The 17,107-nt window shown below is 52.7% G+C and overlaps 7 protein-coding genes across 7 annotated transcripts; 3 read left to right on the top strand and 4 right to left on the bottom strand.

Moving 5' to 3' along the window:
- Positions 1 to 227: 227 nt before the first annotated feature.
- On the bottom strand, positions 228 to 1,870 carry ASPACDRAFT_1887229 (uncharacterized protein; the record flags this gene model as incomplete). Its single annotated transcript, XM_020198451.1, has 6 exons — positions 228 to 759; positions 833 to 987; positions 1,043 to 1,204; positions 1,265 to 1,387; positions 1,451 to 1,666; positions 1,724 to 1,870. The coding sequence occupies 6 exons, from the start codon at positions 1,868 to 1,870 to the stop codon at positions 543 to 545; spliced, it is 1,020 nt and encodes a 339-aa protein (XP_020057936.1). The 3' UTR covers positions 228 to 542.
- A 272-nt stretch (positions 1,871 to 2,142) lies between these two features.
- Positions 2,143 to 4,976, top strand: vp16 (tethering complex subunit VPS16; the record flags this gene model as incomplete). Its single annotated transcript, XM_020199418.1, has 7 exons — positions 2,143 to 2,287; positions 2,352 to 2,458; positions 2,516 to 2,644; positions 2,701 to 3,198; positions 3,245 to 3,344; positions 3,395 to 4,665; positions 4,728 to 4,976. The coding sequence occupies 7 exons, from the start codon at positions 2,143 to 2,145 to the stop codon at positions 4,974 to 4,976; spliced, it is 2,499 nt and encodes an 832-aa protein (XP_020057935.1).
- Positions 4,977 to 5,017: 41 nt separating this feature from the next.
- On the bottom strand, positions 5,018 to 5,667 carry ASPACDRAFT_41858 (Alb1 domain-containing protein; the record flags this gene model as incomplete). Its single annotated transcript, XM_020200995.1, has 3 exons — positions 5,018 to 5,218; positions 5,282 to 5,574; positions 5,652 to 5,667. The coding sequence occupies 3 exons, from the start codon at positions 5,665 to 5,667 to the stop codon at positions 5,018 to 5,020; spliced, it is 510 nt and encodes a 169-aa protein (XP_020057934.1).
- A 56-nt stretch (positions 5,668 to 5,723) lies between these two features.
- On the top strand, positions 5,724 to 8,223 carry ASPACDRAFT_77312 (ubiquitin-specific protease UBP1). The gene has a single exon (XM_020204935.1). The coding sequence runs from the start codon at positions 5,999 to 6,001 to the stop codon at positions 8,000 to 8,002; it is 2,004 nt and encodes a 667-aa protein (XP_020057933.1). The 5' UTR covers positions 5,724 to 5,998; the 3' UTR covers positions 8,003 to 8,223.
- A 405-nt stretch (positions 8,224 to 8,628) lies between these two features.
- Positions 8,629 to 9,412, bottom strand: ASPACDRAFT_59271 (EF-hand superfamily Ca2+-modulated protein; the record flags this gene model as incomplete). The annotated part of the gene is made up of 3 exons (XM_020203433.1): positions 8,629 to 9,076; positions 9,111 to 9,340; positions 9,410 to 9,412. The coding sequence occupies 3 exons, from the start codon at positions 9,410 to 9,412 to the stop codon at positions 8,629 to 8,631; spliced, it is 681 nt and encodes a 226-aa protein (XP_020057932.1).
- Positions 9,413 to 10,025: 613 nt separating this feature from the next.
- ASPACDRAFT_1898647 (bifunctional C97 family peptidase/thioredoxin family protein) lies at positions 10,026 to 12,259 on the top strand. Its single transcript, XM_020198739.1, has 2 exons — positions 10,026 to 10,250; positions 10,314 to 12,259. The coding sequence occupies exons 1-2, from the start codon at positions 10,035 to 10,037 to the stop codon at positions 11,844 to 11,846; spliced, it is 1,749 nt and encodes a 582-aa protein (XP_020057931.1). The 5' UTR covers positions 10,026 to 10,034; the 3' UTR covers positions 11,847 to 12,259.
- Positions 12,260 to 13,846: 1,587 nt separating this feature from the next.
- ASPACDRAFT_77311 (uncharacterized protein) lies at positions 13,847 to 14,470 on the bottom strand (the record flags this gene model as incomplete). Its single annotated transcript, XM_020204934.1, has 1 exon — positions 13,847 to 14,470. The coding sequence occupies one exon, from the start codon at positions 14,468 to 14,470 to the stop codon at positions 13,847 to 13,849; it is 624 nt and encodes a 207-aa protein (XP_020057930.1).
- Between the last annotated feature and the right edge of the window lie 2,637 nt (positions 14,471 to 17,107).

The following is a 17,107-nucleotide window of genomic DNA, read 5'->3' as shown; positions in this document are numbered from 1 at the left end:
GGAGGAGGAGGAGGAGGAGGAGGATAGGATTGAGCGGGGGCTTGCTGGCAGAAACTTCTCTCTCGTTGGGAGTTGTGGGTAGTACAGGATTTCTTTTTTTATGATTCTGTTGGGTTCTGGCGACGAGTGACGCACATAAGCCATTTGGAGCCACGTACAGTACATAAAATATGTGTACATTTATGAAGTTATGTTATATGAAACTGAATATGATATTCAAAAGCGGAGAGAAAGTCAACGCCCAGCCTAATTCGAAGAACAAGGGATCAGCGACAAGCATAGAGATAACATGCCGCTACAATGCTTGGGTAGGCCGTGCTGAGATCATGATCATCTGCGAGACATAGTCATCAAAAGGAGGCACTCAATTTCAGCCACAAGCAAGGAACAGCGGAAGAGCAGAAAAATCGGAACAGACAGGTTAGAGGCGGGCATCGACACTTGGGTCCGTGATGGAAGAGCTCTAGCCTAACAGTGGAGAATATCGATCCAGCTTCATGACTCCTATCGAACGCTCCGGGAGAGGACACCGCTTGGGAGAATCACAATGGCGCCTCTAACGTAAGTACTCCTTCCAAGATCGTATCAGGGTTCGCATACTCCAGCACCTTGGCCACGGCCCCCAGGCCACTCCCATACTGCAAGCTTCGGTCGTCCGCGGGCCTGGCCACAACGATGCGATGACGGAAGACCTTTTTCGCCGCTAACGCTACAATCGAGGGGGTGACGAAGTCCAGGCCATGCAAGACGGCAAGTAACCTGCCGCGATGACAGTAAGATCGGGATATCCTTCCTCGTGCTATCATAACAGGCAACGGGGAGAAGCACTAACCTGGAGAACGCCTTGAAATGCAGGTTCGAACGCGTGGAGATGCCACCGGCCACTGCGCGACTGAGCCGCAGAAAGACGACAATATCTTGCTGGTAGCGGGTGATGTCTGCCCCTACGGTGACAGTTTCGCTGGATCGCTGGGCTTTGTCCAATAGCTGCGGAGTTCGCGTCAACTGAGTTCCCGGTTGGGGGAAGGGGGAATGAACATACCTCACGATCTATGTGTGGATGACCTTTTTCCTGTTGGGCTTCGGATTTGCGGATCACCGAGGATGCAGATACTTGTCCCTCCGAGAGCCAGTCGGTGTCTTCCTCGAGATAGACGTAGCCGTCCTCGGGGTCCTGGTAGTGGGAGATGAAGAGGTGGTCATTCTGGGTACGTATTAGCTAGCAGTGAAAAGAGACAAGTACGGTATGGTAGGGATGCCAAACCAAATGAGAATTCAATGAGGGTTGGTCTCGTTCCCCCGTGCGCGCTATTAATGGCACAAAGAGGAAGTCTGTTGGTGTTTCCCAGGTCCCAGTCTGCAGGGACAGTCGCTTCGAGCGCATCAACTAATGGAATTGAACGTTAGGTAGAGAACAATTTGTGGTAAGTAGCGATTGGTTCTGGCTGACCTCGAGCACTGAGCGTTGAATCTCGTCTCCGACGTGGTTGAAGTTCTTCGCTATGATGACATTGGGGATCTGGAACGTTTGTCCAGGAGACCTTGACGGTTTTGTCCGACCATTCCCGCTCTGCGGTGTAGATATTTCTGAGAGGAATGTGTCAAACGTGGTCGCGCAGGAACAATCGACGGTAACCTGAGTCAGTCTGAAAGTGTTGGAGCAGATCTGGTGCCTTACACATTAGCCAAAGGGATTGAGAATGGAGAGTAGTTTGACATTCACCAGGGCGAGCTCTTTAGCAACGTCATGAACATTGGTGTCGGCCGTCTCGACTCGACAATGCTCGTGGACTGCAAGACATAGAAACAGAGCGACCTCCAGGTCGGATAACTCCAATGCTAGATTGCGGATCTCCACGTTATGATCCATCGTACTTTGCATGCGCAGGCATCATGGGCTGCAGCATCTTAATGGTTTAGGGGAGGGAGAAGTGTATTCAAAGCCTGAGGCAGCCTGGGATGCATCGATGGATCCAACTTGACCAGTTGTCGGTCACTTAGTTGCATAACCCAATCGGGTTAGCAGCTTTGCCCGCCCGACTGCGGCTGCTTTCCGGAAGGACCCCCGACGAACATCATTCATTGCATTGTTCATTGTTATCACTCTCTCGGGCTGTCCTCAGTCTCTTGACCACGCTGTCAATGGCACCATCTAATCCTTTGGCCAATTGGGAGAGACTGGGTGATAGTTTCTATCGCAAGGTTCCCATCTATGATGCCATCTTCGATGAAGACATCGAATTGGAGAACTACATCATCGCTGGCGCTCCATATGGAGGAGCTATCGGTAAGGACATGTCTTGCTGCCGTAAACCACGACTCCATACTTATCATACATTGACCCTCAACAGCACTGCATCGCGATGAAAGCAAGCCATATCGGTTCCGTGATGCTCAAACCACCAAGTCGAGTATTGACATCTATTCGTGCTCCGGAAAGCTAATCAACCGTCTGAATGTAAGCATCCCTCCCTTCTCTTGACCAGGGGCTGGACTTCCCTAATTCTTCCCACAGTGGGAATTTGGCACGATCCGGGGCCTCGGATGGTCTGATAGAGAGGAGCTTTTGGTCATTACTGAAGATGGTACTGTCCGACGTTACTTTGGGCTCCATGGCGATTTTACTTCCTTTTCTCTCGGCAATGTGAGTCTCCCCAGCGTCGATGGTCTGAGCTGTGTTCAACCCTGACCTCGGTTCAGGGGGCTGAGGAATACGGTGTAAGGGGTTGCCGTTTCTGGACATCCGGATTTGTGGCTTTGCTTTCGAACAATCAGCTCGTGGCCGTGTCAAATTACGACGAGCCTCGTCCCCGGCTCTTGGCCCCTTGTCCAGAAGGAGAGGTATCGTCCTGGTCCTTGATACCCCCGGCGTACACGCTCTCCCGCTCAGTCGAAGTTCTGTTGGCTGTTGACAAGACCGTATACTTGGTCGACCCCACAGAGGCGGAGGACAAAGTCCTCCAGAATGGCCCGTTCAAGCATGCGAGCGTCTCACCAACCGGGCGATTCGTCGCACTTATCACAGCGGAAGGTAAAGTCTGGGTGGTGAGTAGCGACTTCCAAAGCAAGTACAGTGAATATGACCCGGAGTCCCGAGTGACACCCAGAACTGTCGATTGGTGTGGAGATGACGCTGTTGTTATCGCATGGGAGGACGAGGTGCATCTCATCGGACCGAATGGAGTTGCTGCTAGGTACGTCATAAGTCACCTTTTCCTGTATTTCCTCCGGTGATGCCAATCAGTACAGGTATTATTATGATGGGACAGTTCATGTTATACCGGAATTTGATGGTGTACGACTCATCACCAACGATACATGCGAATTCTTGCATAAAGTTACTGGTATGTATTTCCATACCCTCGCGGTGATAGCCACTGAGACCCTGGGTCAGATGTGACGGAAGCCATCTTCCGGCTTGGTTCTACTTCCCCGGCATCAGTGCTCTTGGATTCTGTAGACTTGCTAGAGAAAAAGTCTCCAAAAGCCGATGAAAACATCCAACGCATTCGCCCGAGTTTGCCCGAGGCAGTTGACACCTGCGTCAAAGCGGCGGGCCAGGAATTCGATACACACTGGCAAAAGCGTCTATTGAAGGCAGCCTCTTTCGGAAAATCGGTGCTTGACTTATACAACAGCGACGAATTCGTGGAAATGACGGAGAAACTGCGAGTCTTGAAAGCAGTGAGAGACTATCAGATCGGATTGCCTATCTCTTACGAGCAGTACATGCGCCTCACGCCTGAGCGACTCATTGAACGTTTAGTGAACAGACATGAGTACCTTTTGGCAATCCGAATTTCCGAATACCTCGAACTTGCCGCGGACAAGATTTACGTTCATTGGGCAAGCCAGAAAGTCAAAGTCGCCACGGGAGATGACGAAGCCGTATGTAAGCTTATTGTTCAGAGGTTAGATGGAAAGCCAGGCATATCGTTTGAGTTGATTGCTCAGACGGCTTACGACGAAGGGCGCGTGCAGCTCGCAACACAATTACTGAACCACGAACCGCGGGCCGGTAAGCAGGTTCCGCTACTGTTGAATATGGAAGAGGATGAGATTGCCCTGGACAAGGCAATTGAGAGTGGAGACGTCGATCTAGTGAACTATGTTCTTCTACACCTCAAGGCAAAGCTTCCCCTGGCGAGCTTTTTTCGAACAATCAACACCCGTCCTATGGCATCTGCTCTAGTGGAAACAAATGCCCGCTCACAGGACACAGAGTTGCTTAAAGACCTGTTCTACCAAGATGATCGCCCGATTGATGGCTCGAACGTACTTCTTTCGGAGGCTTTGAACGAGACGGACTTGCCGCGGAAGACGGAAAGGCTTCACCTGGCAACCCGTCTGTTGTCAGACTCGAAAGATCCTTCGGTGGTCCTGCAGCAGAAACTACTCTCCGAAGCCTCACAGCTTTTGAAAGTGCAGGAAGCGTTGGACAAGGATCTTGCTGACAGGACCGAGTTTCTAGGCTTAAGCTTGAACGAAACGATATTTAGGTTGATCCGATCAGGTTACGGCAAAAGAGCACAGAAGCTCCAGAGTGAATTTAAGATGCCAGAGAAAACATTCTGGTGGTTGAGATTGAGAGCTCTAGTCGCTAAGCGAGACTGGGGCGAATTGGAAGATATCGGTAAAATCAAGAAATCCCCCATAGGGTGGGAGGTAAGACGAATCCAGGACTCTGCGTTCTTGAAGCATGCATATACTCACAATACTCATAATAGCCTTTTTACAATGAAATCCTGGGAGCAGGGAACACGAAGCTCGCCTCAGTATTTGTCCCCAAATGCACCAACCTGCCCGCAGACGAAAAAGTGGAAATGTGGGTGAAGTGTGGGATGATTGCCAAAGCAGGCGAGGAAGCCTTCCGGGCAAAAAATCTGAATGCCCTCGAGCTCCTGCAGACCCGGGCGTCCGGACCAGCCGCCGCCGAGATCGACCGGATGATCAACCAGCTGAGGCCCAGGAAATAAAGATTTGGTGCAACCCCAAAACTTTCTCCTACGAAACTGGTTCAAGTGATCTCGTCATCCTCATCGTTGTCAGCATGTTGATCGGCGACCGGGTTCTGAACGCCAAAGCTCGCTTGCTTTGCAGGCTTGCTTTTCTTAGCAGGGGCCGAGTCATCCATCATGTCGTCGAGGTCGTCGGCCTCATCGGCAAGAGTTTGGAACATGGTCTTCGACGCCTTGCGGTTCAGATCCTCCCATTCGCCCTAGATTTATTGCATGTCAGAGATCGTGCGCAAGGAGTCATGAACAATATGTTGAGCACATACCCTACGAGCTTTGACAACTTTAGCGCGGTTGACACTTCGGTTGACTTTGCTCTCGAGCTGATCCATGACCGCTTCTGCTCTCTCCATTCCTTTCTGCTGCCTTGCGCGCTGCGCTTTAGTCAAAGGCTTCGACTTGGACTTCTTCTTAGAGACGCCAGCATTTGCTCGATCGGCCAGAATGGATTCACGTTGCACTGTGGTTTCTTCCGCCCGAGGGAGGGTGGTCAACGATTTATCGAGATCGAGACTGGGAGAAGCTGCCCGGCGGGCAGCACGGGAATGTTTGGACTGGGCTGTAGTAATGCGATAACGTTAAAAATGAACCATAGCTTTTTCAAAGCCCTTGAAGCGCAACAAGTAATACACTTACGTCTCGACTTCGCCATGGTGCACACACACAGCAGAGAATACCGAGTGAGCCCGAGCGATGGGAATAAATTGTTGTGGAGACGGACGGAGACTTTCTTTCCTTTCTTGCCTATCGATAAAACCTTTTCCGGGTGGCGGTAGTGACCCAACGCGCAATCGGCCTTGCGGCGCGGCTTGTTCGGCCGCCATCCATTCTGCACGCACTGGCTGACTGTCTTTTTGTCTTCGCATCACGCATCAGACCATCCTACCTGTCTTTACCCTTGGCTCCAGTTACCTTTACTGCTTACATCGATATGCTTATAGCTCGGTCCCCATGCCGCAGCTTTTGACTTTCTCTCATCAGCCATGAACGCTCGCAGAGAGGGGATTGACTTCTCCACTCAGAGACCCTTCAGCAGCGTGCATTACAGCAACTATGATACCACTTTCCAGCATTTGCACGGCCACTCCAATTTCACAGCCGGCGTACTGGTGACCATCATATCTGTATACTTTATCCTCAACTATTTTGGCTTTCTTCCCTTCTCGCTAGCCCATTTCGCGTGGAATTTGACCGTCCGCTTGACCCCGTCGCGACTGGTCGCCGCTCTCGACTCCACGGGACTTGACCCAGTGGACTCCTCCTCGTCGACGTCGATGAGCTTCGAAGCGAAGAGCGAAGCGATGAGACGGATTTTCGGCCTCGATAATGGATTCCTCTCCGCCCTCCTGCCTCGCGCGTCGACCTTCTCGGGCTTCAGCACGTCGCTCCTGAGCGGCAGGGACAACTTTCCACCCGGTCTGGGCAACTGGGACAACTCGTGCTACCAGAACAGCATCATCCAGGGATTGGCATCCCTCCACTCGCTGGAGGAGTTTCTGGACAGGAATCTCGAGCGACTGGGCCAGCGGTCCTCGTTTTCCACCCACCATGCCCTCAAGGAGATCATCGAGCGGCTGAACAGTGCGGAAAGCTACGGACAGCGACTCTGGACGCCGCCGGATCTGAAGTCGATGAGCAGCTGGCAGCAGCAGGATGCACAGGAATACTTTGCGAAGGTGGTGGATCAGTTGGACCTCGAGGTGCGGCAAGCGACGCGGCGGCAGACGCGCAACCTCGGCCTGAAAATGGCTGGGCCGCAGGAACATGTCATCGGCACTGGGGATCGAGGGTCGATGCAGGCGGATCGTGCTGTAGATCTGCGGTCGGTCGCGGAACCCCAGCTCGTGGAAAACCCGTTGGAGGGCCTTCTCGCGCAGCGAGTCGGCTGTATACAATGTGGGTGGACCGAGGGCCTGTCTTTGATCCCGTTTAACTGCTTGACGGTGCCTCTTGGGCCCAACTTCGAGTACGACATCCGGGAGTGTCTTCATCAGTATATGCATTTGGAGCCAATCGAGGGGGTGGAGTGTGCCAAATGTACCTTGCTGCGCACACGGAGTCAACTCTTGAATCTGCTGTCTCAGATTGAGGAGGAAAAGGATACCCCGTCGACGAGTTCTGAGTCCCAGACGGTTTCGGATGCTCTCAGGAAGTCGGCCCGGGAGCGTCTGCAAGCCGTGGACGAGGCCCTCGAGGAAGAAGATTTTGCGGAGAAGACGTTGTCAGAAAAATGCCATATCCCTTCGAAGAACCGGGTATCGACTACCAAGTCACGCCAGGCCGTGATTGCCCGACCCCCTAAGTGCCTGGCTGTTCACATCAACCGCAGCATGTTTGATGAAATGACAGGGATGCTGCGAAAGAATTATGCTGCCGTCAAGTTCCCCACAACCATGGACCTGAACGAATGGTGCCTAGGAGGGCTAACCCAAGATCCAGCCCACAAGGACATAGAGCAATGGGGAACTGACCCTAGAATCTCGATGCTGTCGCGGGGTCGCGGTGACGATTCCTCAAGCCGACTTTACGAGCTGCGAGCTGTCGTCACGCATTATGGTCGCCACGAGAATGGTCATTACATCTGCTACCGCAAGTACCCGACGGAGGTTTTCCCGGCGCACGTACCGGAAGCTGTTCTCGAAGCGGACGGCGACAAGGAGAAACCCGAGCGATGGTACCGACTCAGCGACGAGGACGTGCAGATGGTCAGCGAAGCGAGCGTCATGTCCCAAGGCGGTGCCTTTATGCTATTCTACGAGGCAGTGGAACCGAGCTCGACTGGGAGCGCGGACACGGACGAACTGGCCTCGCAAGAAGGCGACATCTCGCCGCCGTCCATATTCAGCCGGCCCCCGTCTGACAGCATGTCCGCTACATCAACCACGGGGGACTCTGTCTCGGACACGTCGCAAGCAACGAGCGTCACGGCTTCGCTGCCGGTCGAACCTCTTGGCGAGAAATCTCCGCTGGGGTTGGAGGTGGATTAATGGATCCATCCTGCCTGACACCCGAAACAATGTATATCAGCGTTATGTGATACCCCCCATGTGCACAACTCATTGCCACGGCGTTTGATTTGCTCTTTCATTTGAAAAACTGTCCTTTCTCCTTTCTCTCTTAGTGGTGTGTGCTTCAGCTGTATGATCTGTACATCAATGTCTGTATTTTAGGAGGAGGCCGGTAGGAGATTAGGGGGCTCAAACATTATTACACTCAACCCTTGCTTGACAAGGGACTAAGCATGCCAGATCTAGTGATATGTTCGCATGACATCCATCTTGCACCGCTGTTAATCAATTATCCAATAACTCTGTACAATGTCGTCACAACCACCAACGCACGCGACGCCGACAATATACTGTACAGTACTGTACCTACCTACCCATTTTGAACCCTCAACGCCCGCTATAAACAATGTACTCCGAAGTATTGACATCTGCCTCGCGCCCTTTACCCAAAATAAACGCCACATAAACTTCATCATCATCGCCTTTCACGTTCATGACCCATCAAAACCAGCCACCAAGACCCACACCATCCCGTTATGGCCCTCCCTCCCTCCATCCATTCATCCATCACCACAAATCCCCTTCCCCTCTCACCATGGAGAGCTTCAAAAAACCCCCGCCCGCTGCATCACCTCCCGAAACTGACCCAAAGTCACACCCGCCGCCACCCCGGCGCCCCCATTCGCCTCGAGGATCATATCCCTCAGCAACTGATCATCCAAGTTCCCCTCCTCCTTGAGTTCGCGGGCGATCCGCCGCAGATGGTGCAGGGTGATGATGCTACCAGATCCTGCACCTCCACCGCTCCCGCTACGCCCGCTACCCCCGCGCGTGAAGAGCCGAAACGCCGCATCGACCTCGGCGGCCATGGCCTCGTCGGAGCGGGATCGGAGCTTGGCGGCGGCGACGGTCAGAAACGGTTCGTAGGGGACGTAGCCGGTGTCCGTGGGGTCGAGGGCGGAGAGGATGGGGGGGAGTTCGGTGGGGGTGGGGGGGAGACCTAATGCTCTTTTGCTCTGGGTGGTTAGTTTAGGAGGGGGTGAGAGGGGCGGTCTGGAGGTATGTGGACTGTATGCGCTGTACGTACGAAAGAGCTTTCTTCACATCTTCCACCGGGATCACGCCTTCCTTCTCGTTGGGGAACTCATCGATCTCGTCGTCAACAACAAATAAGTGAAACACTTCTTTGATCTCGCTTTCTTCGGCGGCGGTGATGTCGTTCTCCTTGGCGAGTTTGGATTGTCGCGCGCGTTTCGGGGCGGGGGTGGAGGAGGTTGCGGTGGTCGGTGGGGGGCCGCGTTTGCGGGCTTTGGGAGGCTGGTGAGGGTGTTCATAGGTTAGGAACTTGGTTCGGAAGTTGAGTTTGGATTAGGGGGAATGCTTTACCATGTTGTGAGGATGTGAGGTGGGAGAAAAGAATGCGTGGGCGCAAAGTGGAATCTACAGTAGAATCGGAGTTGGAGAAGATGAGGAGATGAGGAGATGATGTCAAAGAAATGCCATGGGCGCGGGGGAGCCGTTGATTGGTGGAGGAGTTGGAGGGCAGGTTTCGGTCTTTCTTCACTTCTCCCGAGTCTCTTATGGACACATGATACATACATACTAAGCAAGTTACTTAGTACATCTGACTACGCTGTAAGTCTCGACCTGAGGATCTTTATCCGGATTTAATCGTTTATATTCCACCGTCTTCAACAATCTTTAACCTTCCATCTCGTGACTGCCTGCGGCTGACGTAACCGCAAGGATGCCTGCTCCGATCTACACGCCTTAAAAGAGCAGATTGAACAACCTCAGCACCATTCACAGAGTCCTGTCAACCAGTCCACTCATCATGGATGTTGAGCTGTACGTCTATGACCTTTCCAAGGTGGTTTTATTGATTCTGAGTCTTGGTGCTGTCCAAATTACTGACACATTCTCCCACAGGGTCTTGCGCGATTGGTAAGTCATGTCGCTCAGCAGCACGTGCATCGTGTCTAATGCAAGCATCCCCCCCCTCCAGTATTCCATGCCCTTGACTGGCACCCAAATCGATGCCATTTACCACACCTCGCTGGTTCTCAATCGGGTCGAGTACTACTACGGCCAAGGCATCCAGACGGCTGTCCCCGGTAGCACACACCATGGACAGCCGATGGAGAAGCTGCATCTGGGCCAAACGGAGCTCCCCCTGGATGTGATCGAAGAATACATTCAGTCCATGGCAGAAATCTATACGCCCGAGGTGCGTGCGTGCGTGTCATGCTTCTTGCATTACCCACAGATCAACAGCTAACACCCTTTTCAGTCCTACGATCTCTTCCTGCATAACTGCAACAATTTCACCCAAGACCTGGCCATGTTTCTGCTCGGGAAGGGCATCCCGGAACACATCCAAAACCTCCCGCAGACCTTCCTGAGCACTCCCTTTGGGCAGATGATGAAGCCACAGATTGAGATGGCCCTGCGTGGTGTCACTCAAGGCACTGGCACAGACGGTGCTCAAGCGCCGCCCGCCTCCAGACCAGCAGCAGCAGCAGCGACCCCGGCCCAAGAACCCTCCTCGCCGCCGATTGCCCAGGGCGTGGTCCGAATGGCAAGCAGCCTGGCCCAGCTGGAGCAGCACCTCACCGCCGCCTCCCAATCATGCGCTGTCATCTTCTTTACCTCCGCCACCTGTCCGCCCTGCAGGATGGTCTATCCCACGTACAACGAATTGGCCGAGGAGGCCGGGGACCGCGCCATCCTCATCAAAGTCGACATCAGCACGGCGATGGACGTCAGCACGAAATACCGCGTACGCGCCACGCCCACCTTCATGACCTTCCTCAAGGGCCAGAAGGTCGACGAGTGGTCCGGCGCCAACCCGGCGCAGCTGCGCGGCAACGTGCGCCTGCTGCTGGAGATGGCCACCCCGACGCACCGTCACCGCCAGCTCCATCTCCCCAGCTTCCAGCGTCAGCTCCTCAACTACGTCACCTACAAGAAGATCCCTCCACTCGATAAGCTCCGACAGAAGCTCCACCCCCACACCGACGACTCCACGCTGACCTCCATCCTCGACTTCATCCAACGTCGCTTCATCGCCACCAGCCCTGACTCTGCTGGTGCCGCCGACGTCGCCCTACCAACATCCCTGCCAACCTTCGGCCCCTACCTCCAAACCACGTTAGGCACCCTCACCCCGGAGAACCAATTCGCCCTCGTCGACCTCGTCCGACTCCTCTTCCTCGACCCCAGGGTATCCGGCTGGTTCGCCGCCGAAGACCCGCACCACGAGCTCCTGCGCACGCTGCTGTCTTCGGCCAACACTTCCGCCGCTACAACCCCATACCCCCTCCGCATCACCCTCTGCCAACTCGCCTGCAACCTCTTCACCAGCCCCCTCTACCCCGACCACTTCTTGTCGTTGTCCTCTCCAAACAATGACCCGCAAATCCTCCCTCTCCTCCTCAACCTAACGACCACCTCCCTCCTCGACCCGCACCCGAACCTGCGCATCGTCGCCGCCTCCTTCGCCTACAACCTCGCCGCGCACAACCACAACGCCCGCTTCGCCGGCCGGCCCGACCCCCTCCCCACGGAGATGCAGGTCGAGCTCGTCGCCTCGCTGGTCGAGGCCCTCGACCGGGAGACCCAGAGCCGCGAGGCGGTGCACGGGCTCCTCTTCGCGTTGGGTTTGTTGGTGTACGAGGCGCCCGAGGACGGGGAGGTCGTCGATCTCTGCAAGGCGATGGGGGTGCGGGAGATGATTGCGGCGAAAGGGCGGATCGTCGAGCTCCGGGGCGAGGAGGCGTTGATGCGCGAGGTCGGGGAGGTGTTGTTGGGACGCGGGTTCTAGACGGGTCCTTACTCCCTTCGAGAGAGCACTTTGTATTAGATTATTGTTCTTTCATCGTCATTGCCATTGTTACGGTGATAGAGGGAGAGAGGGGGCCGGGGATAGCTTGGACACAGATTTGGAGGCGCGTAGAATCAGTTCAGGTTGTCGGAGAATGTTAGTCACTACTACTCGTCTACATCTCCATCTCACCCCGATACGGTATACGATTCTGCATTCTACATCTCGGTAATGACACAGCTATCGCCCGAGATACCTCGATAACCAGCAGCGGGATAGCGAGCGCCGCCTGCGTACGAAGATAGGCTCCTCCAACCTTTTCGACTATAGGAAGAAAATGAGGCTGGGTGGGATCACTCGTTTTCTTACTTTGAATCTAATCTCTACCAGTAGTATTCAAGGAACGAAAGTATCGAATATGATGTAGTTCTTCATTTCTTATCCAGTTGCAACCTGGGTCTGCTATCCTAATTGCCTATCCTATCATATCTTATCCAGCAAAGCAAAGCAAAGCAAAGCAAAGCAAAGCAAAGCAAAGCAAAGAGAACAAAACAAAAAGAAGCATCATTAATCGCTAGGGTATGGTTCGCCGAGCTATGCAATTTCAAGCAAAGTAACGCTGGAGCTGTTCTGTGTAACACGCTCGGGGGTATGGGGCTCGAAAATAGAAAACGAAAAAAAGAAAAAGAAAAAGAAAAAGTAAAAGTAAAAAAGAGGCATACATACATGACGGGGTATCTAATCATCCGACGGACGCTTGAAGAGAAAGACGCTTGTAGGCAGATGATAAAAAACGAAATAAAAACAATAAATCAGGTAATCCAGCTGATAGTGAGGAAGTAGCGCTCCTTATCCCGAAAATAGTAAACTTGGAACATTAGAAAAACCCCATGGGTATAACCGGGAAAACATAAGGAGATAGAAAAAGAAAAAGATGATGAGGTAAGAGCGAGACACCGCCAACACCGTCGCGACAACGCATAGAAAATGAAACAGTTGAGAAGGTGGTGGTGGTGGTGGTGGTGGTGTGTGGTCAGGTAAATCTTGTAGATAGGGAGATTAGAATAAAATCGAGGAATGCGCGGTATCGATCGTTATCTCGCCTCATCGCATAGTCGTCGGGGACTGAAGCCCGCAAGTCCGAGTAAAGAGTATCAAAGCGCATGCCAGTCAGTTCTCAATGAATGAGTCACTTCACTTGATCAAGGCAAGGTAGGTAATGCGATCAGAGCGTGTCCTGACAATGGCGGTGAGATCGTGCGGATTGATAGGCTCAGCCAGCAGTGCAAAGCCCTGTCCGGCGTGCAGGGGGTGGTGTGCGAGCCTTCGGGGGAGTACGGGCGATAAAAGAAGTAACGAAAGGCGAAAGGAGGGGTTGCGGTTGCTTTGATTTTCGAATTCAATCAAATGCGCCGACAGCGAAGGGGAAATTAGATAATCAGGCAGCCAGCGCTCGGGCACCAAATCAGACTGCGTGGTTGGAAACTCCGGGCTCCAGGCTGTCAATTCCGCCCGCCGGCTACGGCGCGTAACCCCAGGCTCGCGCACGTGCGGCTCTCACTGTCGTCATCGTCATCTTCGCCTTGTTCCCGGAGGATGGGAAATCCCCGTTCGAGAATAATCGGATGCAGCGCGCCTTGTGATGCTCACACGCCTGAATTTCTGTCGGAGAATCCAGCCTGACTGGTCGGAAGGGAGAGAAAAGAGCCTGATCATCTGGCCGAAATCCAGATCCAGAGAAGGCGAAGAAAAAGAAAGTTGAGAAAAAAAGAATCAAGAGGGTGTCGAAGAAGAAAAAGAAAAAGACCCGGATGCGAATCGCTGATCGCATATGATAGAGCCCAATAACTGCGGATAGATCGGCGCCGATCATGCGACAGCCCTAATCTCCGCCAAAACAGACCGTGAGAGGGGGTATCGAGAGTGAAACATGCACAAGAACGCTGAGATATGAGATTGATGTTACAGAGAAAAACCCGGCGGGCACCCTCTTCCGGTCTCTAGACCCGGCAAATAGTTGCCTTGGTCCCAGAGGTAGTGCGTCTTTTCCGCTCGGGAAGGGCCTTGCGTTTCTTGTTGCGTTTGGCGTTCTCGCGCTCGGTGGCTGCCATTTGGGCTACACGCATCGCCTGCTGGGCTCTGGCATGTGCTTGTACTTGGGCCAGGAAACGCGCGCGCTGGGCTTCCTCATCGGCTGCAGCGCGGAGCATCTGAATCTGCTGCTCGGTCGTCAGGTCCATGGCGGGATCCTGTGCTGCGGACTCCTCATCGATGGCGCTGTCGGAAGGCACATCGGAACCGCTGGGAAAGAGATCCTCATCTGACAGGTAGGCACTGGCGGTCGAACCCTCGGAATCGGCACTGAGTAGCGATGGTCGGTTTGGCCAGGAGGGGAAAGCACACGAGTTGTTCATTCCATAGCTGCTGGAGAATGAGCACTTGCGGGGAGTGATGTCGAGCAGAGAGTCGCTGGGAGACGGAGGCGGTGGAGGCGGCAACGAGCTAGGCGAGCAGGAGCTGCCATAGCTGAAGCTGAAGGAAACCGTCTGGGTGCTGGTCGTGGCCTCACTTAAGGAGGAGCGCACACTCGACTGGTTTTGACTCCAAGGAAGTAGGGGATACATGGCTGTGTGTTGAGTACTGAACTGCGAATGGAGGATCGGATAGGTAAGGTGACGCTCTCGGTCGCAGAGAAATATTCAGAGCGTGTTGTTGTTTGTGTTTGTTGTTATGTTGATAGAGTGGAGAGTGGAGAGTGGCGAAGAGGAAGGAGGGAGATGAGGGGAGTAGATATAGATTGTGTGGAGAATGAGAAGATGATCGACCTTGTGGAGGAGGAGCTGGGGAAGTAAATAAAGCTTGGGGGGAGGGGGGATCAACGATCACCTCCGTCAGGTTGGGAGCAAATGGCGGAGAGTAGAGTTAGAGGTGAAGGTGTATGCAGATGAGCAAAAAGAAGCCAAAGTACTTGTATAAGAAGAAAGAAGCAGGGCCAGATCGATCGGGGGTAAGAGGCGTCTTTGGGTCTGGACTCCCTTGCATCTCCCAACAGATAAGGCGGGGAGGGAGGGGGGTTGGCAGCGATGGATCTTTCTTTTTTTTTATTCCTTTGATTTTAATTTATTTTATTGTCTTTTAATTTTTAGATTAAAAGAAAAAATAAAATAAAATAAAATCAAAAAGGGAAAATCAGAAAAAGAAGAGGGGGGTCAAAAAGAAATGACCGAAAGAAGAAATATTCAGGGAAAAAAGGGCCCCACGGGATCAGATCGCACCAAACAAATGAGTCCAGCGACCAGTTTGGAATTTTCCGCCAGCTGCAAGTCAAGCGCGGCGATCAGGCGGAGGTCGACAGGGAGGAGAAGTAGCAGAAGAAAGAAGAAGAAGAGTAGTCCTAGAAATAGTCCCAGAAGTACCAAAGTCACGATCTTCACGCGTCGTGTTGTTGATGTTGACGTCGATGTTGATGTTGATCAAGTCTCCAAACAGACGGATCCTGATATAGTAACTGGTCCAGTAGACATCGATTTCCCTCTTGGGAAGAGCAACAAAAGTACATTGGATAAATAAAAATGAACAAGGTGAAAGGGTGTGTCTTCGCGATGAATCGTTTGCAGGTGGACTCGATCAATCTGACAGCCGACTCTGGTCAATTGAGGCGTGGGATCTATCACTTTTTCCTTTTCGCATTTCATTTTTCAGACCGTGGGCACTCTTTTTTCGGGGGACGGATTTATTTATATACTAAAGCTTTTTGTTTTTCTTTCCACAGCAAAAGTTGACGGGCCCGGGGAAGATCGGATCGGATTCCAGGCCGTGGGGGTGGAAATGGAAGAAAGTCAACTGTCAAAGAATACTGATGAGTCAAGGGTGCAACTTTTAAGATTACCGATGGGGCTTTCCGGATGTACTCATGGGTCGTGATTTTTGCCGTATAGGTATTTATTTTTATTTCTATTATTTTTATATATTTTATCTGCTCTTAACCGGTACTTCACTACTCCGTACATCTTTCCGATCAACACAGTTCCCCCCCTCTCATGGACTTATTTTCTCCGCCACCCCCAAAATAAAGCTGACAATTCACACAACACGAGTCCAGCGAACAGGCAGGAGTACCGACCAACAATAATGGTATAGCACAGCTGACGGCATGGCATGGCATTGCATTGCGATCAGAAACATCGTCAGGTCTTCAGGACTGGCAATCGATAGGCCCCCTCTACATTTCAGCCCATGTTTCAGAGCTCAGGGGGAGGAGGGGGAAAGAGAACCGAGGGAGTAGTTGATCCATAATTCCTACCCAATGGACCCGTAGTAGAATTGATGGTGGTCTCACTCCGACCCCATCAGCAGTCCCAATAGCATTCTTTTCATTATCAGCAGCAGCAGTAGCATCATCATCACCACACTGACTCCTCGACAACGTATGTACCAACTTTTTACATCTCGGAACCCGCGATAACCTCAATCAGGGGATCGGATGGCCAGGCTTGGTGGTTTGGCAGTTTGGGTTGTCTTGCATCGCAACGGGATCTTGCGGTCTATTTGTCGGTGTGTGAAGGCTGTCCAGCTGTTCCTTCAAGCTTCAAGGCTTCAAGCTTCAAGGCCGTCGCGCTCGCTTTGACTACTTTACTGCAGCTCAAACAAAAAGACGCCTCGCCTCGTCTTGTCACCGGCACCCTCTCCCCTTTCCCCCTATGCTGTTTGTCGATCAAATCAATAGACCTCAAGGTTTCACCGCTCCTAATGTTTGACATCCACATTTGGAGGTTGGGTGATGTGCAGCATGGGGGAGGGGTGGGAAGGGGGGATAAGAGACATACATATCCGCCCGCTGTAAGTCAGGATGGGGTGGAGGTAATGTACTCACATGTATGTAAGTAAGTACATCCTTTTAGTGATAACGGTGGGGAAGGGGGGGGATGGAAGGGAAGTGGGTAGAGCGTTTACTTTTGTGGCACCTTGAGGATTGAGCATCCCAGGAGGTTTCAAACGTGTTTAGGCTGGGGAGAAACAACTGGTGGTTGAGGTATAACAACAACACACAGCGTACATGATCCGTCCAGATGGTGATGCGATCGAGTCTTTCCCAGAGACCCTTCCATCTGGCGGTCAGTCAGGCAAACATTGGTGGTGGTGGTATTTTTGTCGCTTTGTCGCTTTGTCGCTTTATCCACGGCAATGACAAACACGACTCGAGAATCAAAACAACTCGTGCGCTGATCGCGAGAAACGTGAAAAAGGAAAAAGAAAAAAAA

The sequence above is a fragment of the Aspergillus aculeatus genome (genome assembly GCF_001890905.1).
Source record: "Aspergillus aculeatus ATCC 16872 unplaced genomic scaffold ASPACscaffold_5, whole genome shotgun sequence".
NCBI lineage: Eukaryota > Fungi > Ascomycota > Eurotiomycetes > Eurotiales > Aspergillaceae > Aspergillus > Aspergillus aculeatus.
This window is presented reverse-complemented; position numbering and strand designations above follow the sequence as displayed.